Raw genomic sequence first — 26496 nt, 5'->3', positions numbered from 1 at the left:
AATGGCTTATGAGTTTGTATATAACAACCGTTTGTGTGATGGTAATCTTTTGTAACCGAACATTAGTAATGGCTTCCATACGTACTTCTCCGCGTACCCAATCCAAAAGCAAAGGCGTTGTCATCGATAAGTCAAGCAGTCTTGAAGATACACACAATCATTTAAGACACAAGGCCACATGAGACAGTGCCTCAATCCGAGTTTTCCTGCAATTGATTGCGAATGAGATGACTAAAGGCAATCGCCCATTCCTAGTCCTCAGCCAAGCAGGGTACACGTCCTTGGCAAGAAAATTTGAGAGAAAAACAGGAAGAAAACATAGACTCAAACAGTTGAAGAATAAGTACATGCGTCTGAAAAAAGAGTGGCAAGCGTGGACAAAGTTGATGGATTCAAGCAAAGGAGTGTCAGGGATAGGGTTTGACTGTGACACCGGTATGTTTCAGGCACCTGAGGAGTGGTGGGACAAAATGGAATCGGTAACTACATGTACTCTTATATTTCATATGTGTCATTTACTAGTATATTTTTAACTTTTGTAGTTAAATTTTAATTAATTATATGGAATGTAACATGATTCTCTTCCATATATCTCTATTTGAACGGATAAACAAGGTGTGTGCCAAGTTTAGAAAAAAAACCTTGGAACATCGTGAGTTGATGGAGACCGTCTTCATGGGGGCATCAGCTACTGGGAAGCACCATTGGACCCCGGGCGAGGAACTTCCTGAAGCTGCTGATGACTCATCTGATTCAGTGCACAGTTTGGGGGCCCAGCCATTTGCTGATCCGATACCCGCAGGAGTACAAGACGTGGATTCAGATTCTTCATTGGAGCATGTTCCGATTGAAAAGGGGAAAAAGAGAAAGACGCCATCAAGCAGTGTTTCAAAGTCCAAGAAGGCAACAAGTGGAGCATCAGTTATTACGGAAAGCATGAACACTCTGACAGATATGGTGCGTACGAAGAATCAGCAGGTTACGGTGAGGCACCTCACAGACAACGAATCGCTGTTTACTATTTCGAAGGGCATGCATCGCCTGACAGGTATTACATCGCTGGTTGGTACGCCGTTATTCCACTTCGCCACATCACTTATGGATAACGCCGATTTGCGGGAGGTGATGATGTGCCAGCCTGATGACGACTCGATCATAGGGTGGCTTACCCAGAAGCAGCTCCAGTGTACTGCGTTGGCGCCTTTTGCAAATCTGTTCGAGGCTCGCCGGATGTGATGTAGCGGTGTTACGAGTGTTGAATATGCCTTTCCTTCTCTTGCATTCTAAAAACTTTTACTTATGTTTTTTGTTGGCACTGTATTAAAACAGGATGGTTGTCTGTGCATGTTTTTTTTTTCCTTCGTTTTTGTGTTTTCTTGCTACCTATGGTTTCCAAAACTTTTAGTTCAATGCATGGGTTGACACTGTGAAACCCCGTATTTTTATATAATAAAAATAATATATATTCAATTTTCTTAAGTAATTATTCACAATATTTTGAATTTAACAGTTTGTATATTTTTAAACTGAAAAACCCCGTATTTTTATATAATAATAATAATAATAATAATAATAATAATAATAATAATAATAATAATAATATATTTAATCAAACTCTAATGGAAGTCAATTAGACTAATTAAATTAGGTGGGATTTAAGATTAGTTATAATTAACTAATTTTGTGTCAATCAAGGTTCATTAAGACTAGGTATTGCTCAATTAAATTAATTAGTATAATGGCTTAAAAATTTGAGAGTGCATGTGGGTGTGGGTGTACTGAAAATAAAGTGTGAGTACAAAGACATCTGTTAGTGTGTGCATGTGAGAGTGTTGTGTTGGGAGCCTTAGATGAGTGCACGTGTGTGTGTATGTGATGTGCTGGAAATCAAGTGTGATTAGTGTGTCAAGCTAATGAAACATGGATTCATATTATGTGGACAAGTGTCCCACTAAATTGATAAATAAAATAATAAAATAAAAGATGAAGAATGGAGTCACAAAGCTTTGTTTTTGCTGGAGTCAAATTAGAGAGAGTGCACGGGAGAGAGAGAGAGAGAGTAAGAGAGAGAGGTCCAACTCTTATGCTGGAAGAAACTTTGGAGAAATGAGTTTATGAGGTCTACATGAAGATAAAGGAGAGGACTCAAGGAATTAAAAAGAAATTCAGCTATGGGAGGTTAAAGGTAAGGATTTTAACCTTGATTGTTGTAGAATTCTTGTATCACACTTGAAATTAAGGATGGAATTGGACTCAAAATCATGTAATTAATAGGAATTAGCAAGAAGATGAAGAAATTTTGAATTATGTGTTAAGATCATGGAAATATATTTGGAAATTAAGTAGTTAGAGTTTGATTTCTATTATTTTTCACAAACGTGAAATTCATCCTTGCATGCATGTTGGACTTTCAAGGTTTTAGATTTAATTCATGTGTAAAAGATTGATAAGTTTATTTGGGTTAGATATGAAGGAAATTGGGTTCTAAACATGAAATGGGTTACATGCATGTGGATGATCATGAAAAATAAAGTAGAAATTAATTATTAAGAAATTGATGTTGAGATTTGAGTTTGATTTTCTTCATCCTTCACATATTTGAAGTTTATCATTGCATGCATGGTAAGTTTTCAAGATTTTAGAAATTAATTCATATTTTAAAGTTTATGAGTTTGGGATTAAATTGTGATATAAATTAAGAAGTCAAATTATAAATTGAGCTTGATGATGTAAAATTTGGTTGGATTTGATAAGCGTTTTATACATGCATTATGGATTTTGAGGAATTTAAGGTAAACGATTTCATGTTTTGAAGAAAAGAAGAAAGAAATTTTATTAAAGAAAAAAAAAATCAAGTTTATGGAAAATTAAACATTGGTTTAATTTTGAATATAGAAGAATTAATTAGTTTTAATCTTAATGTCATACATGCAAATATTTTCCTAAGGGTCATATAACTTCAATTTCATGTACATAAAAAGGAATTAGAAAAATGGTGTAGAATTGAATTAGATTCAAAATTATAGAAGTTAATTTGAAAATAACCCTTTTGGGTTTGAATTTATTTGTCTTATATGAAATTAAGTCATTCAAGTTCTTTTTGAAGAGATGAAGGAAATGTTTTAAGAAAGTCAAGTTTATGAAAATTTGGAATTAATCCTAAAGTTTTGATTTTATAATTAGAATTTCATTTAATCCGTGCATGTGATGCAATTTAAGAATTTTATTCAATTTAGATACATTTTAGAACACCCATGATTATAAATCAAGTATTTGGTTAAGAATTGAGTTAAGTTGATTTTGTTATTAATAGTAAGATTGGATCTATTTGTATTATATACATCATGGAATTTCAAGAGGTTGGGAAGTCTAATTTATATTTTAGAATTGTGGGTTGATGTTACTAAGATGAATTAAAACTAAATTTGGGCAATTGGAACATGATTTTAAATGAATTGTTTATTTAAATTTTGTACAATTGTTTATTATTGTATGACATGTGTAATATTTTATGTTCGAATTTTAATGAGTTGGTATAACATTATTTGTGATTAAAAAATTGGAATTATTTGTGATTAATATCAAAATTAACTGAAAGGATTAAAAGCATATACAAAGTTAACAATTGACAGTTAATACCAGTTTTCAGAGTGAGCCTTGGTTTTAAAGAGTGTATGAAATTAAGGGATTGACGGTTAATATCGGTTGTTCAGGGTGAGCCCTGGTTTTGAGAATTCTCACGTAAATTGTGTTGCGAAACTCTAAGATGGCACGGGAGTTATTTGAACCCTTTTCGGTATTGGGTTTTGGAATAAGGGTGGATGTGCCGGTGGCACACAGGGAGGTTACGTACCCCTGGCAGACCGTTTCCTTGGGGCAGACCACGGATGCTACTACTTGGGTATATAACTCCGGACGTGGGCATACCTGGTAGTTACGGTTGGTAACACTAAAATATTTGACCAAGGGAGGGTTTCAAATTAACCGTTGCCATGCTTAGTGGTTGATAAGTTAAATCTCTTTGGTGAGATTTCGAGTGTCACCTAATTTATTAAAATTATTGAAATTATTTTAATGGTTGTAATTTATGCTTACAATTATATTGTAATCTCATATTTATAATCTCATTATTTTTCTCTTAAAAAGAATGGTAGGTTGGTTATGTTTTCTTACTGTGTTGCAAAACTCATGGCATATATTTTTGTTGCCCTGGCGTTTTATGCCAGGTTTTGGCGAGGAAATAATTGAAGCTGAAATGGAGTTGACGCTAACGTAGAGCCCTGGCTGACTTGAAATCATGACTAAAGTCGAATAACTTTATTATCTTATAAATTAGCTATTAAGGACCTTATAATTTCATTTGATGTTGTATTTGGATAATCTTAAGTTTTTATTAAATATTATTTGAACCTTTGGTTATGTACGAGAGCTGGAATGTCCTATTAAGATGTCAACTTTTTAGTTTATTAAGTCATTTTGTTTATTTAATTTCCCTTGATGTTAAAAAAAAAATTTGGGGCGTCACAGACACAATGGAAGCATTGTTGTGCACACTTTCTAAGACATGAATGGGATGCTTCTGTTCAAATTAAATGTATGCACATTTTGTAGAATTGGGTACAACGGATTTGCTTGCTAGCTTTGTGTATGTTTATATTTTCCAAAGTGCGATGTTAGTTTCATATTAGACGTCAACTTTTGTGGTTGTCACCACAATGGTCCCCCTGTATGACAAAAGTTTAGCAGGTTCAAGTTTTTCCCATTTTGCATATCATTATGCGTTAAAAAATACATTGGTGACGGCAGTCCTTAAATTGGGTTGTCAACATTTCGAATTTTGTAATTGCAAATTTTGAAATTAATTGACTCGATGAAGGGGAAGCAAACTGATTGAAACAGTGCCATTCTTGTAGGTTTCGCATCAACGAAGACGTAATGAATCCCTGGAATGGAAGCGACAACGGCGGAATAACGGAAATGCTTAATCAAATGGTAGTCCAGGTGCAACAAGAACACAACTGCACATTTCTACAAGCATGCTAGTATGCGACAGAGTGGTACCAAAAACACATGGCTAAAACGCCATGTCGCACTTCTATACTGACCGGGAATGCATGGATATCTGAACTATATGCTGGCCATATGGGCTGATTTGAGGAAAACGTGTCCATGCTGAAGGAAGTTTTTCTCGCCCTATGTAAAACATTAGTAAATGATTTTGGGTTACAAGTCCCGCAACGTCCACATGGTTTAGCTGTTGAAGAAAGAGTTGCAATGTTTATCCATGTGTTGAAAGGGAAGCAAAATCAGGAAATCCAAGAACGGTTCCAACATTCGGGGGAGACTGTGTCTCGGCACGTGCATAACGTATTAACTTCCATGAAGCAGTTCACTGTTGTTCATTGCCGGCCCACATACAATCAGCATCGTATACATCCATACGTGCGGTCTAGACGGAAATACCTACCGTTCAAGGTACTACTGAAATACATTATTTACATATACATAAAGAGTGTCTGTTATTTTGTTTTTATTACCAACTGGACGTGATGTATGGAAAAAACAAAACATCGTATATTTTTTTAAGCAACAAAAGAATTGGGTTGTTTGTAGGACTGCATTGACGCAATAGACAGAACACATGTAAGTGCATGGGTTACGAGGCCAGATGCAGCAACATATTTCGGTAGGAAATACTGTCACACGCAAAATATCATGGCCGCAGTCGATTTTGACATGTGTTTCATATTCATTTCGTGCAGATGGGAAGGAAGTATGCATGATAGTCGCATATTCAACGAGATACTAACTAATGACAATGTCCCATTCCCACATCTTGACGAAGGTAACACATGCCGATGTTTGTGGATTTAGGGGGTTCTCTGTACAAATTTTAGGTGTCATACATTGTTGTCATGTCTGCAGGCAAATATTATCTTGTCGATTCTGGTTATCCAAACCGGACAGGGTACTTAGCACCATTCAAAGGCCATCGTTACCACCAACAAGAATTTCGACGTATTGCATGGAACAAGACGGTAAACACGCCAAGGGAATTATTTAACAAAGTGCACTCGTCTTTACGCAGTGTGGTGGAACGCACCTTCGGTGCCTGGAAAAATCGATGAGGGTTTATTCGAGACATGCCTCGGTATGACTTTGCAAATGTGCAAGTTCAGTTAATAGGTGCGTCAATGGTATTACATAATTATATACGGCACAACACAAGTAACCCAACAACTGTTCACCCAATCTGTGACGAGGAAGAGGCTATGACAATAGTAAATGCCATACCAGAAGTTGAACATGACGAGGATGGTTTAATGGTTGGGGATGAGGACCCACATATGGCATTGGTGCGCTTTCACATACGCGACAAATTATGTTACATGCATAATAACGGAATGTTAGGAAATATAAAATAGGCGACCTAATTTTCGTAGAGTTGTAACATTACTAATGACACACGTGGAACAGACTGTATTGAAATATATTATCATGTACAATATGTATGTGTTTACACGGGGATATACCCCCTTCCAGTTGGTGACGTGCCGCACTCTGAAAAACCAAAATTCACAAGATCGGAAATGCTTAATCCATTTTTTTAAAATGTAAAATAAAAAGTTAATGTGAATGAATAAGAAAATGACAAAATCGTAAATTCTTTAAAAAAAACGAAAAAAATACGCCTCATTCAAAAACATTTAAAAAAAAACATGAAAACATAAATCATCATTTGCCACGTAATTTACAAATAAATGAAACACATAAATAACAAAAACAAGTGCTTCTATACCAATAAAAATAAAGAAAAAGAACTAATTTATGTAAAAAGAAAAAAACAAAGACAAAAACAAAAACATAAATTTAAAAAAATAAAAAAAAATTTAGCAAAATACACTAAATCCAAACCCAAAAAAAAAATTAAAACAAAAAAAAAAAACAATGAAAGCAAAAAACGCCAAATCCACTTCCAAAATTAAAAAAAAAAAATGTTCGAAAAATACACCAAATCCAAACCCCAAAAAAAAAAATTTAAAAAGTAAAATACGACAAATCGAAACCCAAAATAAAAAAAATTAAAAAAAACAATTAAGCAAAAAACGCCACATCCAACCCAAAATTAAAATAAATAAATAAATAAAGCAAAATATGGGAAATTCAAACCCAAAATAAAAAATAAAATAAAATAAAAAAAGCCAAAAAGGGCAGTTTGGTAATTTAACAGGATGACACCTCACCAAAAAGCCAAAAAGTCAAAAAAGTCAAAAAGTCCTTCTCAAACCAGATTTTTGAGCCCCAGGCTTATATAGCCAAAAAAGTCAAAAAGTCAACCCACTTTATAAACGGAGGCTAAGTCATCTAAAACTTACTTAATCCTGACTTAATTTATAAATACTAAACATAAATATCCATATACATTATTATAAACTCACTATCACCACCACCACCACTATCATGTCACCGCCACTATTACCACCACCATCACCATCACTACCGCTATCACCACCACTATTACCATGTCACCGCCACTACTATTGCCACCACCGCCGCTACTACTAATATCATCTTCATTACCATTGTCATTATTGCCATAAATGTCACAATCATTTAATACTACTACCATCGCTACCACCATCACCACCACCACCACTATCACCATGCCATTATCACTATCACTGCCGGTACCACCACCTCCATCACCACCACAATGCCAATACCACCACCACCATCACAATATAAAATTAAAATATGTAATTTAAAAATAATAAATTTTAAATTTAATTTCATGCATATTAAACAAATTATTTTTAATTCAACCCTTAAATTTTTATCAAATAATTTTTTTACTTAAAAAATCTAATAGTTAGTGTTTAATACTTAATTTTCAATTTTATTTTTTAACTTTATTAAACAGCAACTTAATCAATCAATACAATATATATTGTTATCAATCAATACAATATATATTGTTATCAATAAGGATTTATATATATATATATATATATAAATGATCCTATATGACTTATTTTACTCTGAAACAAACAAATTGAAGCCTCAAACCAAGAAATGTTGTGAAAGAGGGTTGCATTGTTTTCACAATCTACCCAAACATGACAACCAACCCAAAAAAAAAAAAAAAAAAAAAAAAATTTATTAAAAAATGCAATATAATTTCTGTTGGAATGCTCAAAATGATTAAGAAAATTAACTAATACCCACTTTTCCCCTTATCTTCGGGCTTTTCCGTACAAGAGAATTACTCCTACTAATAAGTTTACATTAACCTATGCTAATTTCTTAATTATTAGTTAATTTAATTTATATATCAGCTATTATCCCAGCCAATGAGGTCAGAGAGAAAGGAATCTTTTTCTCTTTTTTTTTTTCTTTTCCCAAAAAAGTTTCGCGCCAAGACACTCCCCCACATTGGTCTAAAAATGGACCTGCCACGTCACCTTCCACTAGAGACAGATTGCCTGTCGTCTTACAAATTTCATGTGAATACAGAAAAATTATTAGCTCTTACATGACGATCGTCAATTATAAATTAGAAAAATGATCGACGCGTCGAAATTTTGAGACTCCGATGCCTCGGAATTGTTTTTGTTTTTGTTTTTTTTTTTTTCAGGTTGTATTGGTTTGATTTTTCATTTTATTTTCAAGGATAGTTATGTATATGGATGTGCTAAAAAATTAAACATTTCACGCCAATTCAACTTGTATGGTTTAATAAGGTGAGTGAGTTGGGTTAAATTTGTTTGGTTATAAAATTGATTGATTAATTAGATTATTGGTTAAAATTTGTTAATTTCATACAATTTTACACGAATCCTTACTCTATTTTTATTTCAAATCAGGAAGACTCGAATGAAATGAAATGACATTGATTTTGTCAGAGTCTTCCTGATTTGAAATAAAAATATAGAAGAAGCTCGTACAAAACTTTGTGGAATTAATAAATTTTAATCAGCAGCCTAACTGATCAGTCAATTTTATCACTCAACCAGTCCAACCAAACCCACTTACCTTATCAAACCACATTGGCTGAGTTGGTGCAAGACGTCTAGTTTTTTAGCATACTCCTCCTACACATAACCACCCTTCAAAAAATAAAAAAATAAAAAAAACCAAACCAAAATTCAAAGCATTTGAGCCTCGAAATTTCGAGACTTCTAGCACAACTGTATAATTTATTATAGTATTTTTTTATATTCTTTAATTATCTAATATAAATTTATGAATCTCATTCCTTTCACCAGTCACAATATTGTTAGAGTATCACAAGCTATGTTTGAAATGTTGGGTTCAGGCTATTTTAGCTATAAAAAGATAAAATAGACTAAAATGTCAATAAGACAAAATGTCACATCCAAACCATAATCATTTTATTTTTTCTCTCAAAAAAGTCAAAAAGTCTTTTTTTTTTGGTACATCGGAAGATAAAAGAAACACACAGGGACTACACCCTAGATCCCTCCATAGAGAGGTGAACAATGTCCTCAACTAACAACGGCCGAAGTTCCGCAGGTGGGTCTTGAACAATAAGAAACTCCGCTGGCTGATATTCACCTAGCTTCGCCATTGCATCTGCACAAATCTTGGCGTCCCTTTGAATATGCTGGATGGTGTAGTCACAACCGCACATGATAATACGAGCATCTTCCCCAATGCCCTGAAAAGGGCATCTCTCTCCTATGTCTTCACTCAACAGTTGAACCACTTGCTCCGCATCCGTTTCTATAATCACTTGATTGAATCCTCTTTGGAGAATGATGGTAAGCCCTTTGTAGACAGCCCAAAGTTCGGCTTCAAGGCTAGTGCATATCTCAAGCATGCCGTAATACCCACTAATACATGACCCTTTTTCATCACGAAATACTTCCCCAAATCCGCCACCACCTCCAGACCTGCGAGTGCTACCGTCTGTGTTCAGCTTAATTTTTCCTGCATTTGGACAAGACCACTTAGTTAGACTCTTAGTTTTAATATGCACTGTGACATCAAGCGTAAAAGCATGAAAAATCTCTTTTTTATAATATAAAATGGATTTCACACCCTCATAAATGTTCATAACTTTATGTTCAAAAACCCTTTTGTTACGATTTTTCCAAATAGTCCACAATGAAATAGGGAATAAGTTAGGACTTTTGTGCTTCCCTTTCATATTTTGAATGATCCAATCTTCCCAAGGTAGAGATAGCATGTTGGAATGCCATTCCCTGCCAAAGATTTGATACCATATCTGAAGAGCTTGAGGACAAAGCCTAAGCAAGTGTTCAATGGTTTCTATATTCACACAGTACAGGCATTTGGGATCATTTGTGACCCCCCTCATGGCTCTCTTATGACTAATGAGAAGCTTGTCGTGGAGAACAAGCCACAAAAAACTCTTAAGCTTCGAAGGAACCTTAAGTTTCTAGATCCAACCCTAATCCCCCATATGGTTTTGTTGATCAAAAATTAAATCATACGCACTTGCTGTAGAGAACTCTCCATCAGAGGATTTAATTGTCACGACCCAAACCCGGCCCTATGGGTTTAGCACCGTAACCGGCCAGTAATCCGAGATTACCGAAGGCCTGCTTAACAGTAATACAGTAAAACAGAGTACAGGGCCTGGCGGAAGCCAATACAGTAATTAAACAATGTCCAATGAGCTGTGACAGTCTGTATGCAAAAGGTTTTCCATGCATTCATACATAAACAGTACAGAACAGTATGTACAATACTTACACCCATTCAAACTAGGGACTCAACCCTACATAACAGTACAGAAAACATTCCGTCTGTACAAAACAGTACGGTCTATACAAAATCTACAGTCACACAGAACAGGGACCTAATCCCTTGATAACAGTACGGTAAACATTCAGTCTATACAGAACAGTTAGACAGTATGATGACAGGTGGGGGAAAACAAACAAACACCCCAAAGCCATAGCATGGCAACTCGGAACCTCGCAGTGAGGCACAAAGGCTGGCTTGACAAAACTGGAGTTACCCTGACGCTCCTAGCTCCGATCTGGTGCCTGTACACCTACATATATATAGGAGCAGTGAGCTAAAGCCCAGTGAATAACATAAAGCGTAAAGGGGTTTAGAATGAATGTCCTTACAGTAATGAAAACAGTTCAATTCAATCGGTATTTCAGTTGTTCAGTACAGTAAACAGTCATATGTGGTACATCCATTAGCATAACAGTAACAGTAGGTCTTAAAAGACCGAACAGTAATGATGGCCATCAGTCAGTAAACAGTAGTGGTTCCACGAGGGAACCGACAGAGATCTCTGTAACAGTAACAGTAACAATAACAGTAAACAGTAGGTGCTAAGGATGCCACAGTACAGTTCAGAAATAAAGGACATACATTCATTCAGTAATACCAGTTCAGTAAACAGTTCAGTTCAGTATTCAAAAGATATCAGTTGAACATATCTTTACACAATTGTTACTCACAGAGTTTGGGCCACAGTATGCTAGAGCGTGTCTCCCCAGTCGCCAACCCTACACAGTTAACAGATTGAACACACACTAAGCTACCCAATTGGGAACGGTAATAACTTAATTCCTAATGCCTCGGTGTGTTCTACATCTATATCCTCAACAAGATGTCTTAAACTAGGCCTAAGAATGCCTAGAATGGGATGAGGATACAAAGATGTACATTTAAAAGCATTTTCAGAAAAACAGAGTTCCGCTCGAGCGCAGGTTTCCCCGCTCGAGCGGTCATGCAACAAAGGTACACGCTCGAGCGTAAACTTTTCCGCTCGAGCGTACTGTAAAAGTACTGGATGGGTGAAATCTCCGCTCGACGCCCGCTCGAGCTTGAGACATGACTCCGCTCGAGCGCCCAATCCTCCGCTCGAGCGGACTGTAAAACAGTGCAGAGAGATGCTGGTTGCTCGGATTCCACGCTCGAGCGTAACTTTCCCCGCTCGAGCGGGAGTGCGAAATCTGGAAAACCCAGATTGCACCTCCAAGCTCAAACTCAAGTTTAAATGCATCAAAGCCGATCCTCTTGGGTTCATTTTCTGGAAAACACTTATAAACACATGGAATAACATGATTCAAAGCTCAATTTGAGAAATCAAAGCCCAAGGGTGTTTAATTCAAACCCAATTTCAAACCATTTTCCAAGAACAATCCTCAAACATGACATGCATGATCTTAAATCATTTTCAAAGCTTTAATGCTGTTTCAAAAGAGCTCAAACCTTCAGAAACAAGATGAACTCATGGAGTATAACCAAAGGATGGACATGCATGTGAGGAAACATGGACTACAACCTCAAAACTTCAATATATGTACATGCATGCAACAATTAAGCTTCAATTCAACATCTAAACCATGTTTTGGCTCTACACTCCATCAATATGACATGAACCATGCAAGAGTCAACTTAAAACATGAACAAGAAGACAATGGAGCTACCTTTAGTCTTGTAGTTCAAGAAGGGAGCTCAAATTAACAATCAACCTCAACAATTTCTTCAATTTCCAAGCAAAACCAAGCCAAAAGAGGTGAAATCTAACTCTCTCCCTTAACTCTCTCCCTCTAGTCGGCAAAAGCAAGAATGAGCTGAGCAAAATGTTTGATTCAAGCATTTCAAGGCTCTAACATGTTATAATAAGGGCCCACTAACAATGGCAAAATTGTAATTACGTCGAATTCTTTAATTAGCTTATTTTAATCTAATTTAATCATACCTAATCAAGTTTCAGATAATTATACCATAAAATCGCATAAATTATGAGGGTCATAGAACACTAATCAGTTTCGGATTCGGCCGCCGATAAGGCCTTCAATTAGCAGTTTAAACATATAAGCATGAACAGATAATCAGACAATCAAACAGATGGAATGCAATTAACTAACATATACTCAGTCAATTCAGTTTCAATTTCAGTCAGTCGGTTTAGTATTTCATTCAGTTCGATTATCAGTCAATTATCAGTCATTATCAGTTTCGTTTAACAGTAATCGGTCAGTCATTAATCAGTAAACAGTATGAGGGTTGTTACATTAATACATCTAGGAGTGTCTTCTCCATCATTGGTTTGGGGGGGTTATAATTGTAAAATGTCAGCAACCATATGCAAAGGTAAGGAGGTATGCATAGAATGTAAATCCCATTCACCATTATCATCTAACAGTGAATCCACAGTGATAGCCTCAAAACTTGGAATTTAATTGGTGGGTGATTGCAAAACTTTTTCAAGTGCTCCAACACCACACCACCAATCCTTCCAAACTCTCACTTTAGATCCGTTCCCCAACTTCCATCTAATCCCCTTGATTAGGAGATCCCTGGTACTCAAAATACCTTTCCAGATATGTGATATTTTCTTGCCTTTCCTCTTGGATAGAAAAGACTGTTGTCCCAAATATTTGTTTTTAAGCACTTCCACCCAAAGAGTATTATCCTCCTTTACCATTTTCCACCCCAATTTAGATAGAAGGGCTAGATTTTGATCTCTAGCCTTCCGGAGCCCAAGACCCCCATCTTTTTTCATCTTACAAACTTGTTCCCAATTCACAAGATGTACTTTCATTTTCGCGAGGGTATCACCTCAAAGGAAGTTTCTATTAATCTTATCAATCTCATCACAAACTTTCCTCGGGATTGCCATAGTGTGCATGGTATATGCTGGTATAGCACTAGTAACAGATTGAATCAAGGTTGCCCTCCCAGCCAAGGATAGCATTCCAGATTTCCGCCCTGTTAGTTTATTCTTACGCTTTTCCAATATGTTCAGAAAATGGCTTTTGCTGACTCTATCATGGAGTAAAGGAACCCCAAGATACTTCCCCAAATTTTGAGTTAAAGGAATAGTACTCAAATTGCTCAGCTGCATAGCTCTACTCCTATCAATATTAGGAGACACAAATAGATGGGATTTGTGTAAATTAACCTTCAATCCAGAAATGGCACTAAATTTAGTCAGGACTTGTAAAATGGTGTGACAATTACAATCATTTGCCTTGGCAAATAAGATCAAATCATCCGCAAAGAATAAGTGTGATATAGTAGGACCACTCTTAGCCAAACAAAGCCCTGTCCAATCTTTATCTTGCACTTTTTGTGTAATCATGGCAGAAAGTCTCTCCATGCATAACACAAAGAGATACGGGGAAAGAGGGTCCCCTTGACGAAGGCCTTTAGTAGGTTTGAACTCATCAAGGGGTTCTCCATTCCATAAGATAGCCGTATACACACTAGTAACACAATTCATAATCATAGCCACTAGATTCTCATCAAAATGGAATTCCAACAAAGTTTGCCTGAAGAAATTCCAAGAAATATTGTCATAGGCCTTTTCGAGATCAACTTTAAAAATCATGAATCCCATCTTCCCTTTTTTTCTTATTCAAAGTATGGATTGCTTCTTGAGTTATGATGATATTATCATGTGTAGACCGATCCGGAATAAAGCTACTGTGGTTAGGGCTAATGATATCATTCAAGATAGGATGAATTCGATTGACAAGGATTTTGGCTATGATTTTATAAGTCACATTACAAAGACTGATTGGGCGAAATTGCTTCACAGTTTCTGGGTTAGTAACTTTAGGGATAAGAGCGACAAGAGTTCTATTAATCTCAGAGGGAATAGTAGAGGAGGAAAAACAGTTTTGAACAAACTCAATCACAGATTTGCCCACAATTCCCCAAAAAGTATGGTAGAAGATAGCTTGATACCCATCCCGACCTGGGGCCTTAAAAGCTTTAATGTTTTTGACTGCCCTCCAAATTTCAGTGGCAGAGACCTCTCTAGCCATTTCTAATTGATCTTCAACATGAATGTGCTTGGTCAAGTTATTCCAATGATGCAGATTACTAGTGGGAGTATGAGCAAAAATATTTTGAAAATAATCCTGCACTAATTTTTTTAGCTCAATAGGGTTATCAATCCACACCCCCTTTTTGGATTTCAAAACAACAATTTTAGTTTTTCGTCTTTTGATAATGGTAGACATGTGGAAAAAATTTGTGTTTCGCTCACCCTGAGTAATCCAATTAGCCTAGGATTTTTGAAACCAATATAGTTCTTCTTGGTACAAAATTCTATTATACTCAGTCGTGAGCTCACTTTCCAGTTGATGAAGATTGTGAGAATAATGGTTAGCTTGAGAAATTTGGATCCCATTAATTTTGCCAAGCAGCCACCTTTTACATCTAAAAATATTGCCAAAAACATTTTTATTCCAATCCTGCATAGCAGATGTTAAGTGATCCAAATTCCCCAGCAGGTTATTAAGAGGTCTAGGCCAATTCTTCTCAACAATATCACTAAAGCCCTCATGAGTTAGCCAAGCAGCTTGAAATTTAAAGGACTTAAATAAAGGAGTAGCAGTGTTATTACCTTGAGTATGTAGAAGAAGAGGAGAGTGATCCGAGTAAGTGCGAGGCAGGTTTCTAACATACCCTTTTGGGAAACGTATTCTCCATTCAGTGTTACATAGGGCACAATCCAATCTAACCATGGTATTTGCCCAGCCTTTTCTATTGTTGGTCCAAGTGAGCCTAGGACCAACACATCCTAAGTCCATAAGATTACAGCTGTTAATTCTATCCATGAATTTCTGGCTCCTGTGTTGGCTCTGACTTGTACTTTGATTTATATTAACTTGGAAGCTCCTTTTCTCCTCAGAACTGGAGTAATCATTAAAGTCCCCAGCTACGAGCCACGGTTCCTGAATATTTTGAGCAATGTCTTCCAATCCATTCCATAATTCCTCTCTCATTCTGATATTTGGGCTTGCATAAACTGCAGATAGAACCCAATCAGGATATTTTTGCCTTGATATAGTAGCTGTTATCATCAGGGAAGTTGCATCATGTACTCGAACATTAGCTTGACAGGGATTCCACAGTAACCAGATTCCTTCACTTCTGCCAATCGGATCAACATAAGTGGAAGCCGTGTACCCCAGATTATTGAAGAACATGTCCATTGTGTGTAATTCCACTTTTGTCTCCATGAGTATTAACATATCAAGTTTGTGCAGACTTACCAAATCCTGCAGTGTTCTCCGAAATCGAGCATTACCCGCACCTCTACAATTCTATATTATCATGTCCATAACTAACATCTTAAGGTTTGGCCAATCCTCTGTCTCAAACAGTCCCAGTATGTTTTGGACATTCCTCTGGTCGTCCTTCAAAGGCCTCATCGCTTTCACATGCACCATGTGTTTCACATTGTGCGAAGCGAACTCCCACCATGGTTGTATCAGAAACTTCACTTCTTCGAGCCACCAATCGATTCTGACGCGGTGATACGCTTCTTTCTCGAGTGCTAAGAATATCAGTGTTCTGAACTGGTTCACTCGGTGTTCTTCCATCAGAATGTTCTCTGCACTTACCTCCATTAGTTCTCCCTTCTTGCCGCCCTCTCAAATCTGGTGGTTTACCTTTTTTGTTCTTCAGACGGTTGTCATGTTCTGCTATGGCAGTCTTGGTAATAGTAGAACTGGAGGCATTAGAGAGGACAATATTTGGGAGAGGCTTAGGGTTTTCTATATAGTGTTGTTTCCCTGGGCTGGGAGGTGATTCTTTATGCATATCAGTCGGTTGGTTGGCCTGATGTTTCCCTCTTGTGTCCCTAGGCCCAGATTGCAGGTCACTTCCTAATTGTGGGCTTACATTCTCCATTAATTTGGGTAAGTCCATGTCCATTACTTGGGCAGGCTGCGTTGACGTGGGTTGGGGTTCCAGATTGAGGTCTACATATTTCTCCTGGGCTTCACTTTTGTTTGGGTCTCCACTTGATTCTCCTTGGTCTTGGTCCAGTGGCAATCCTGTAAAACGATTACTCTTATAAGAGTGGGCCTTCGGCTTTGATTTCCCTTGTTGGAATTTTCGTTTGGTGGTGACTAGAGTCCATGGCCCATAACCTCCATTCTCTGCCTCAATACATACTTCCTTCTTCTTTGGCCCAGTGGTTTTTGATGGACCTGGCCCAATATCCGCGTTTGATGAATTAACGATCACATTTTGTGTTGTCTTCCCCGGTTGCATCATCGGAAATTCAAAACACTTTTCTTTCCGATGACGAACACAGCCGCACGAGAAACACAGCAGGTGTAGATGTTCATATTCTACAATGTAATGATATCTGCCAATAGTAATATGGGATATGAGCGGTTTCCTCAGGTCTATTTCAATACATACTCGGGCATACTTCCCACGTGCTGTCATGGCAGTGTTAATATCAATCTTTAGAGGTTTCCCAAGCGCCTTTGATATATGGTAAAGAACTTTTTCATCATAGTACTCAATAGGGAGATTAGGAAATCGAACCCAAATTGCGGTTGTGTCCTCCTCTACTTCATCCGATTTAAAATCGGCTTGCCATTTACGAACTGTCATATACCGGTCCATCATGACCCATGGTCCTCCCATATACACCTTGGAATAATCCTCCATCATTTCAAATTTCACTATGAAAAAACCATGCCCGATATCTAGAGTTTCGAAATCGGCCTGAGGATTCTAAAGCTTTCGCATGCGATTCACAAATAGTTTAAATCCAATATTCTTACCAAGGATTCTCACAATGAGGCACTTTTTCCATGGCTCTCTAACTTTTTAAAGAAGCCCAGCAGGTATTTTAATTATCGGATTTGAACTAGTTCCTTTGTACTCCAATTGATCCTCTCTCTCCTCATCTTTGTCCATTTTCTCATCAGAAGGGAGATAGGCCTCCTCACATTCAAAGTTTCGTTCTCTCTCATTCTCATTAAATCGAGATTTCAAGAGAGCTTGTTTAAAGGATTTATGTGCTCCTGCAGTCAGTTCCTGTTTCTGAGCATTGAGGTCATTTTGAGCTGCTAGTTCATCCTCCATGCACTCATCTGGCTTTTCCAGCGAGTTATGTTGGTTCTTCGGCGGATCTTCAACCGTTGTATCCGTTTGTTTTACCTTTTTCTTACTCCGGTCAAGGTGGTCCTGTTCTTCCGACGAGGTTGCATGGTTGATGGCTTCAACGGTCATATTTTAGAGAGAGAAAGCTGAAAATAAGGCTTCGCTCTCTTCAACGTTCGAAATTACTCTAATCATGCAAAAAAAAAAGTCTTTTCCAAACGAGACTTTTTGACCTCAACTAAAATAGTCAAAAAGTTAAAAAACTAACCTACATCCCAAACGAAGGCACAGTAATATTGCATCCCACTAATTTTTAGAAAAATTATTAGTTGGTCCAAGAATGCCGCTGGTCATGCCTCTCACTCATCACAATTTATCATGTCTTCTCATGTTCCCTAATCATCCGACACATATTCGTGGATCTCAGTCTACCAATCATAACACCGTTAGGGCACCATATGCGATATTCCAAGACCAACCTATAATTTCTCCCAATTTTAGACCCTCAATACCAATCCCTAATGGCATGATAAGCACTTATTGAATGATTTTTATGTTTTACCGAAACTCTCAAGTGATTGTGATCTAAAATTAGGGATTCAAGACATTTCCTGTATCCTAAAATCAACCATTAACCTCGCGTAAATATAAGCAATTATTTATTGTCCAAAAATACTGACGTGGCAATTTTATAAATTAATCCAAACTATTCAATTGTGTGAAATTTACTTGGGATCCACGTAAATAATGACTTGAATTGATTTGTGACAATATCACATAAGAAATGAAATAATTTTTTCGTGATTACATATTACACAATTTTTTTAAAGTAAATTACCATATTTTATAATTCACGAATGATGTTATATTTTTATGATAATATTTTAAATTTTATTATTCAAAAATATTTTGATTAAAAAAATAATTACAAAATAATACTTATTAATTTTTGATTTTAAAAAATTGAACCAAATAAATAGTTGCATTTAATAATGAAAAAATTACTTGCAGGTGACAATTATAGAAAATTATTACATATATATAAAAAAATTATAATTATAATTATCAACATTAATAAAATTTATAATTATTTTTTAATTTATACATTGATTTAAAATTATCCATAAACCCTTTTTATAAAGAAGGTATTGGGTGGTTTTGGAGTATTGCTCCACACCACTCAGAATTGGACATTTGTGTATTTGTTGTTATCAATAGAAAAATACTTGGGAGCACTAAAAATGGAACATTAGGGGAGCATTAAAGATGTGGTAGTGGATCCCGCCCACTTTCTATGCCTTGTTTTTTTTTTTTCTTTTTTTTTGTCATTCTCAATATATTAGTGCTATTAATGGTGTATTTTTTAATGATCTAAATCATTATTGTTATCAATATATTTTCTCAAGGAGACACAAAAAATGATAGAATCCACTGTTTTTAACCAATCAAACTCCATTTGGAATACCATATAACTTTGCCCATGGGGCAAAATATAATTTCTCCTTTTTACAGCACAGATAAATAAAAAAATAATTACCGAGAGAGAGAGGCCGTACAAAGAGCAAACGTGCGATGGAGATTTTTTTTTTTTTTTTGATCCAACGTGCGATGGAGATTGATTAGTCAGCTAATGATAACATCTGATTTCGATAGCCCTCGTCGGATCTCTATGATGACTCGTCATCAGACTTAAAATTAACTCAGTAGTCCTCACAGTGAACACACTTCCCCAAAAGTTAACTAACCCCCATTGTGTTTTCACGTCCTCCCGCTACTCCGCCGCCTCCTCCTCATCTCTGCTTAATTAATTAAACAAAATTAGGATATATTGTTCAACTTTAAAAAATTTAATATTTTATTTTCTTAAGCCTATTTGATTGTGTGGATTAAATATAAAGATTTGAAGAAAATATGTAATAATTAAAGATAAAGATAAGATATAATATGTTATAAGATTTGAGATGTATTATATATATTGTAAGATCACTTATATTATATTTAGTTAAGATAGAATATAGGATGAAACATGATGAGAGTGATCATTTTTCTATCTTTGAAATGAAAAATTTCTTATATCCAATACTGGAGATATACAATATCATGAGAGTATTTGAAAGTATTGCATCATATATTTTTCAGACTCCTTATCTTCGGAACAACCAAACCCAAGAAGTAAGGAGATAAGAAAATGAAAAAATCATTCTTTGTCCTATTTATACTTGATCACTTTCTCATTTTAGTTCTTAAAGTTTTTTTTTTTTTTTTTTTTTACCTTTCATATATCAAGTATTTCCCAATTTACACCTAAAATTAATTTTTATTAAAAATTAAATAAAAAATGACACATTAATAAAATGTAAAAATATTTTATTTTATATAATTTACATTTATAATAGAAAATTAAACTCCAAATAAAATAATATACTTTTTATGTTACGTGACAGACTGATAATTATGACTTTCTTTGTCTAATTTTAAACATAAATTAATTTTAAAAGTAAATTACAAAAATTAAAATATAAAAGATTAAAGTAAGAAAAAATAAATTTTAAGAACCAAAAGTGTAAAAATGATTAAACATAATCAAGATAAAGTGTAATTTACTCATCTTAAAATTGCGCCAGGCAAACTATTTTGGCTTCTACTCAAACACACACCTTACGCGATAAAATAACGAGGAAAAATAAAAGTTGAGATAAATTTTACTTAAATAACTCCCGCCAAGTCTGGATTCTCACACGAGTCACATGTGAGCTATAAGAAGATTATTTGAGCTAGCCAATCACTCTTGTAAACATTGCCCGTGGAATTCTTTACGCTGTATTTGGTTTGAAAATTTAGAAAGAAATTTGAAAATAAAAAGGAAAAAAGAAGATAAAATATAAATAAAATATATTTATATTTTACATAGTTTCACACTTTTTCTTTTTTTCAAATCCATCTTCAAATCTCCCAACCAAACATAGTATTAAGCATTTCGGCAAAATACTACACAAATACAATTGTTTAAATAAAAATTTTCATTCACAAATGTGATGAGAATTGTATATAAAATTTTTCCATTTCTACACCATTTTTAATCTGGCATTGTGCTAATTGTGCCTTGAATTAAAGACCATGAGAATCGTCAATAAAGTCCAACCACCAAGTGTTTACAAGAGATGGACTCTGCTTTCTATAACCACCATGGGGTCATTTTTATCACAGAACAATTAAAATATTGAAGAACATATATACACTCTTCTCCCTCACCTTCCCACCAAACAATCTATCATCTGTCTGCTCCCTGTGTTTAGATTCTCACCAGCTTTAAACAAATAAAAAGGCCCTAATTTGAAAAGTGTCTTAAATTACAAGAAACAACACCACATTTCTTACAATAATGCATAGACAACTTACATCCAACAGTCGGCAACACCCTGCTGAGTCTTTTCCCAGGTTCTATATCGGTGGAATTAAGGCCGGCAGCTCCAATTAAGTGTAGTTTAAACTTATTTCCATAACTTCACGGAGCTGTCAAGACTTGCAGAGGCAACCATTCCTGTAACAGGTGACTCTGCTAAAGCTGCAATTATACTGTCATGACCTGAGATTGTCATGCTCTTATTCTCGGCCATGTTCCAGAGCTCCAAAGACTGCAATGGATAAAAATCAGAAACACTAATAGCTATACTACAATCATGTGTTTGAACAAAGAGTCGCTTGAGTTAAAAACAGAACAATCCTTCGAAGGGTGCATTACTAAATAAGAAGGAAACAAATGTATGATCATAATATGCAGCAGTAAAGAACATAACAACTCTTACAAATCTGTTGAATCCTAAGATTACTAAAATTGTAGGAAAAGGAAGAGGAATTTCAACGAAATTTTATATTATTCAATGCAATTTTACTAAAGAAATTGTTAATCACGTGTCATATAAAATTAAACAAGAATGAACGCATGTACCCGCATTCCACCAATCACCAAGAGAGCTGAATAACTTGGATGAAAAACACAAGAATGGAACTGACTCCTGTTGGAGCTAAGCTCATGAATGCACTCCTTTGAGGTTAACGACCAAACTTTCACGGATTCCTCGCTGACAGATGCCAAATAGTCTCCGTTAAGATCCCAGCACAGGTAGTTTACCACTCCAGAGTGCCCCTGATTCCAGAAGGTACCGATGCCACATGAATGATTACATAATCTCAATACGCCACATGAATGATTCCATAACCTCAATACAGAACATAATCATCAATGGAATAATAGAAGACAAATACAAACCTGGAATGCGTGAGTTTGTCTATCAGTTTCGACATCAAAGATGGACACCACCTTATCTAATGCTGCTGCCAGTACATGTCCACTTATTGGCTGAAATCTCACGTGAGCTCTGCCTCCTTGCTACACCAAGTAACAGATAATCAAAACTCAAGGATAATACAGTGCAACTTCAGCAGAAATTTGGAGACATGTGAAAAACAAAAGAGAAGGTTACAAAATCCAACCTTAGAAACACGAGCGCAAGTGAATGGATTGATATTCCAATAGCGAATTTCATTGTTACTATCGCAAAAACAGAAAAGATCGTTCTTCTTGGGATGGAAATCCAGGGATATAACATGATTAGGGTGCCCGGTGTACGCATTTAAACAATAACTTGGCTGCAAAAATAAGCCCAATAAGTGTTTGTGGTGGTAATGATAAATAAATACAAACTTCATACATTGCAAATTTTAGGTTACCAGAATGTGAACAGCAGAAGCACGGCTTGTAAATGCAAGAATTACAAAGATTATCATAAAAGAGAAGGTAGAGACAATTACATTAACCGCATCCCACAATCGCACAGACTTGTCAAATGACGCTGTTGCTAGCTGAGACGAATTTGGCCTGAAACGTACATCTGTAATCAAATATTGGTGTTCTTCCGGTGTGGTTTCTGTTTTCAGTGTATCCATACTCCAGAGGATAACCTGATGCATGTAACAGGAATAATTGACCATAATGCCATTTGGATCAGTGCTTCTTATCTATGCTAACATTACTTTTGCTCTAAGGTATGCTTATTGAAACATTAGTTCAATCAGTGGCTGGAACTAGCAGACACACGCACCACAAATACATACACGTAACTAACGATATTGATATAGATCTTAAAGGAGAATATCCTTTGTCACAATGCCAAATTTATGCATGTCATATATCACTAAAGTGAACCATTGTGTCCAGCCTGGCAACTGTAGTCTTCAGGTATTATATTTATTTTTTGATGTATGTATTTTACCTTCTTGTCATGTCCAGCACTAGCTAGCAACTTCCCATCTGAAGAAAAATGACAGCAGGTAACTTTATTCCTTGTCCTTATACAACCAACTTCACCAAAGGAAAAACCTGAAATGGAGAATTTGACCATTTCTTAGTACCATTCAAACAGTTAGGTCAAACATAGCGCACACAAAATATAACAATTGATTACCCTTAGAAGACTCTGTTTTATGCTCAGTAAGACCTGGTTTTAAGGTGCCATACAGATCTCTTCCCTCTTCTCCATCATGCGACAGAAATGAATCCATCTTATCATCCAGAGAAACGACATCTCCAAAATGTTCTATGTCTTCCTGCACTAATAATCAATGTTTAGCTTCATGTTACTCAGAAACTTCATCCATGAGACAGATTTATTAAATACAGACTTCACACTAAACAAAATTTTCTCAATGTTACAACTATGTTTTTCTTAGTTGAGAAACGGTACATATTGAGAAGAATGCACAAAATCAACAGATCAAAATATACCATGGATATTAGACATCCAAGGAGAAAACAAATTACAGTTCATCATGCATATGATGCTAGTTTGAGAAAAAAGCACTATGTATATGTGAAAACTTAAACGGGCATACCAACTGATTCGTAGACGACGCAAGACCTCCTGCTCCGTCTGATCCATACATCATCAAGCTTTTTGACACACTGAAGTTGAGCCTAACAATGAAATTGTTATTTGTTCTCCAACAAAAAGAACATGTCATTTTTTCTATTTTTCTATCAACCAAACTTCTTAATTCAAATGACGGCGGCAGTTGTACAATTTAAAATAAACAAAAAAAAAATTCGTGAGACTATCTTTGTTTGGAATAGGTAGACCTGGGTGTGCGCAGTGCGGATTGGTGTTTAGGAGAAGAATAAAAATCATGGCGGGTGACATATTGATAAAAATGTCATTAGAATTTGCATTTCTCTTACAAAAAACTGGGGATTCGGTTGACAAATAATGACGGATTTACCTTCATTGTTTATAAAAAAATATAATTCAAATTATAAAACTTGAATTAAATAATAAAAGATCTAATTTATAAATTAACTGACATAATCAAAATTATAATATTCATCTAATATAACATTAAATATTAACAAACTAGTAGTCTAAAAACCCAACAATCCAAACAAATTATACAATATCAATTTAATGATGCTATATATAAATATCAATAGCATTATTAAATATCAATGATGTTATTTATATATATATACATATATATGTATGTATATAGAGCAGAGGGAGAACAGAATAGAAAGAGAGAGAGAGAGAGATCAACCAAAGAAAATAAAAAAGCAGAGAGAGAGAGAGATCAGCGAGAGAGAGAACAGAGCAGAGAGACAGTAGCGAGAGAGCAGAGAGTGAGCAGCGAGGGAGAGAATAGAGCAGAGAGAGAGAGGGGAAAAAAAACCACGTACCGACGCGACGAGTCGATGACGACGAGGAGTAGGCAGCGACGATCGGCAAGGGAAGGAGACAGCGGCGGCGGCGGCGGCGGCGGTGGTGAGGAGAGGCTAACAGCGGCGGTGACAGCCGATCGGCAAGGTAATGAAGAGGAATGAGACCAGCTGTTGTGAGCGGCGATGAATCGATATGAATGAGCTGAAATTGGGGGTCAATTAGGTTTGTGTGTGAGTATATGTATAATACTAGTGAGGGGACTGCGGGCAAAGGACGCTTGCTGATGCCCATTCATGGAAGGGGATAATAATATAATTTTGTTAATGGCATATATTAAAAAAATTAAAAAATTAAAGTGTTATTATTATATTTAAGTTATATTATTTCAGTAAGTTATATTATTTCAGTATTATATTATTTTAAATCTAATTTATATTTTATAAAAAGTTAAAAAGTGTATTTATTTATAACATTTCAAATAACTCTTAAATTTGGTTTTTTGAATGAATGAATGAACCATAGATGGAAAAAAATGAAATGGAATTAAATAAAAAATATTATGGACTACTAAATGTGACAACAAATGAGGGACATCTTGCGTTCATGTTATTTATTTGTCTAAATTTGCAAATATGGAAGGAAGACAAGGAGTTAGCATGCTCGTGATCTGTAAAAACAATCAACACATATCATATTTTTTTGATTTTGAGAATAGTACTATAAAAATTAAGTCCAAACTATTCATGTAGGAAGAGGATGGGAGTTGTAGCAGTAAGTGGGTTAGTACCCATTATAAGTGATATTGAATAATTTACTTGCATAAACAGCAAGATATGTTACAAAAGTAATATTGAGTTATATCTAGCACATTGTAGTTCCAAACAGGTAACAACAAAAATATGTTACAAACCAAACCACTTGAGTCATACCAAACCAAAAATATGTCATAGTGTAGTAACTTGTTACAAAAATATTATAGTGTAGAGTGTTCTTTCTAGAGAGATTTTGTAGAGGGTACACTTGTTGCATCAGAAATATCAGAAGCAGAATTTGTACCAACAGCAATAGTTAAAATATTAGAAGCAACATTTGTACCAATAGTTGATGGAAACAATTATTTCTTTGCTTTGGGTTCTATTTGGACAGATTGTTGATGTGGTTTTGAAGCAAGAGTTATGATGGAGGGTTTTGCAACATCATTGTTCACTGATGTGACGACATGTTGAAGTATTACTTGTCCACGGAACTGATATTGGCGAGGCTTTAGTTGAATAATGTGATATTCTGGCACATTTAATTTTGGAAAGGCTTCATTTGAAACTTTTCCATCCTGCATAATATATGTAGAATATTTTAAAAATTAGGAATGAAAATAGTGAATTTGAAGATGAAGCATGTTAATTTATTTTACTTGCGTTGTATGCTTCATTAGGTCAATTGATTAAATTGAAAATAACTTTTCTGCATGATCCTGGAATATTGTTGCTATTATTGAACCTGAATTATCTTTGAGCCTCCATTTGGGAAGTGGGTTAGCTTGTTGGTTTTTTGATTTTTTTTGGCTATTTTAGCCTAGGGCTAAAAAGCCTGGTTTGGGAAGGGTTTTTTTGACTTTTTGGTGAGGTGTCTTCCTGTTAAATTACCAAACTTCACTTTTTCGCTTTTTTTAATTTTTTTATTTTGGGTTTGGATTTGACATATTTTGTTTATATTTTTTTTTATTTTTTTATTTTCTGTTTGGATTTGGCGTATTTTGCTTAAATTTTTTTATTTGGGTTTGGATTTGGCGTATTTTGCTTACATTTTTTTTTTGTTTTTTTTTTTGTTTTGGATTTGGCGTATTTTGCTTAAAATTTTTTTTATTTTTTTATTTTGGATTTGGCGTATTTTGCTTACATTTTTTTTTTTG

At 35.3% G+C, this 26496-nt stretch overlaps 3 protein-coding genes across 7 annotated transcripts; 1 reads left to right on the top strand and 2 right to left on the bottom strand.

The window, feature by feature from the left end:
- The first annotated feature begins 227 nt into the window (after positions 1 to 227).
- LOC114317723 (uncharacterized) lies at positions 228 to 1236 on the top strand. The gene is made up of 2 exons (XM_082904823.1): positions 228 to 479; positions 616 to 1236. The coding sequence occupies exons 1-2, from the start codon at positions 228 to 230 to the stop codon at positions 1234 to 1236; spliced, it is 873 nt and encodes a 290-aa protein (XP_082760949.1).
- A 13796-nt stretch (positions 1237 to 15032) lies between these two features.
- Positions 15033 to 15992, bottom strand: LOC145806952 (uncharacterized). The gene has a single exon (XM_082904822.1). It carries the CDS (start codon positions 15990 to 15992, stop codon positions 15033 to 15035), a length of 960 nt encoding a protein of 319 aa, XP_082760948.1.
- A 5057-nt stretch (positions 15993 to 21049) lies between these two features.
- LOC114317735 (transcriptional corepressor LEUNIG_HOMOLOG) lies at positions 21050 to 24892 on the bottom strand. 5 transcript variants are annotated; one of them, XM_082905701.1, is made up of 9 exons: positions 24605 to 24892; positions 23770 to 23839; positions 23343 to 23484; positions 23151 to 23257; positions 22690 to 22839; positions 22372 to 22527; positions 22148 to 22267; positions 21827 to 22024; positions 21050 to 21512 (listed from the first exon to the last, which is right to left on the bottom strand). In XM_082905701.1, the coding sequence occupies exons 2-9, from the start codon at positions 23821 to 23823 to the stop codon at positions 21369 to 21371; spliced, it is 1071 nt and encodes a 356-aa protein (XP_082761827.1). In that variant the 5' UTR covers positions 23824 to 23839; positions 24605 to 24892; the 3' UTR covers positions 21050 to 21368. The 5 variants fall into 5 exon arrangements, with proteins under 5 accessions (XP_082761827.1, XP_082761830.1, XP_082761829.1 ...); XM_082905704.1 differs by having other exon boundaries at positions 23343 to 23489; positions 24605 to 24877; XM_082905703.1 differs by having other exon boundaries at positions 23770 to 23851; positions 24605 to 24869.
- Positions 24893 to 26496: the final 1604 nt, after the last annotated feature.

The sequence above is a fragment of the Camellia sinensis genome, chromosome 14 (assembly GCF_055761805.1).
Source record: "Camellia sinensis isolate YWXY chromosome 14, ASM5576180v1, whole genome shotgun sequence".
In the NCBI taxonomy this organism is placed as follows: Eukaryota; Viridiplantae; Streptophyta; class Magnoliopsida; order Ericales; family Theaceae; genus Camellia; species Camellia sinensis.
This window is presented reverse-complemented; position numbering and strand designations above follow the sequence as displayed.

Bases quoted from the DNA above. Each gene is read 5' to 3' on its own strand.
- LOC114317723 (XM_082904823.1), top strand. From the start codon at position 228: ATGACTAAAGGCAATCGCCCATTCCTAGTCCTCAGCCAAGCAGGGTAC. The intron at 480-615 runs GTAACTACATGT...CGGATAAACAAG, and splicing joins GGTGGGACAAAATGGAATCG to GTGTGTGCCAAGTTTAGAAA.
- LOC145806952 (XM_082904822.1), bottom strand. From the start codon at position 15,992: ATGGAGACAAAAGTGGAATTACACACAATGGACATGTTCTTCAATAAT.
- LOC114317735 (XM_082905700.1), bottom strand. From the start codon at position 23,898: ATGACATGTTCTTTTTGTTGGAGAACAAATAACAATTTCATTGTTAGG. The intron at 23,485-23,769 runs GTATGCCCGTTT...TTATTAGTGCAG, and splicing joins CGTCGTCTACGAATCAGTTG to GAAGACATAGAACATTTTGG. The intron at 23,258-23,342 runs GTAATCAATTGT...TCTCCATTTCAG, and splicing joins TAAAACAGAGTCTTCTAAGG to GTTTTTCCTTTGGTGAAGTT.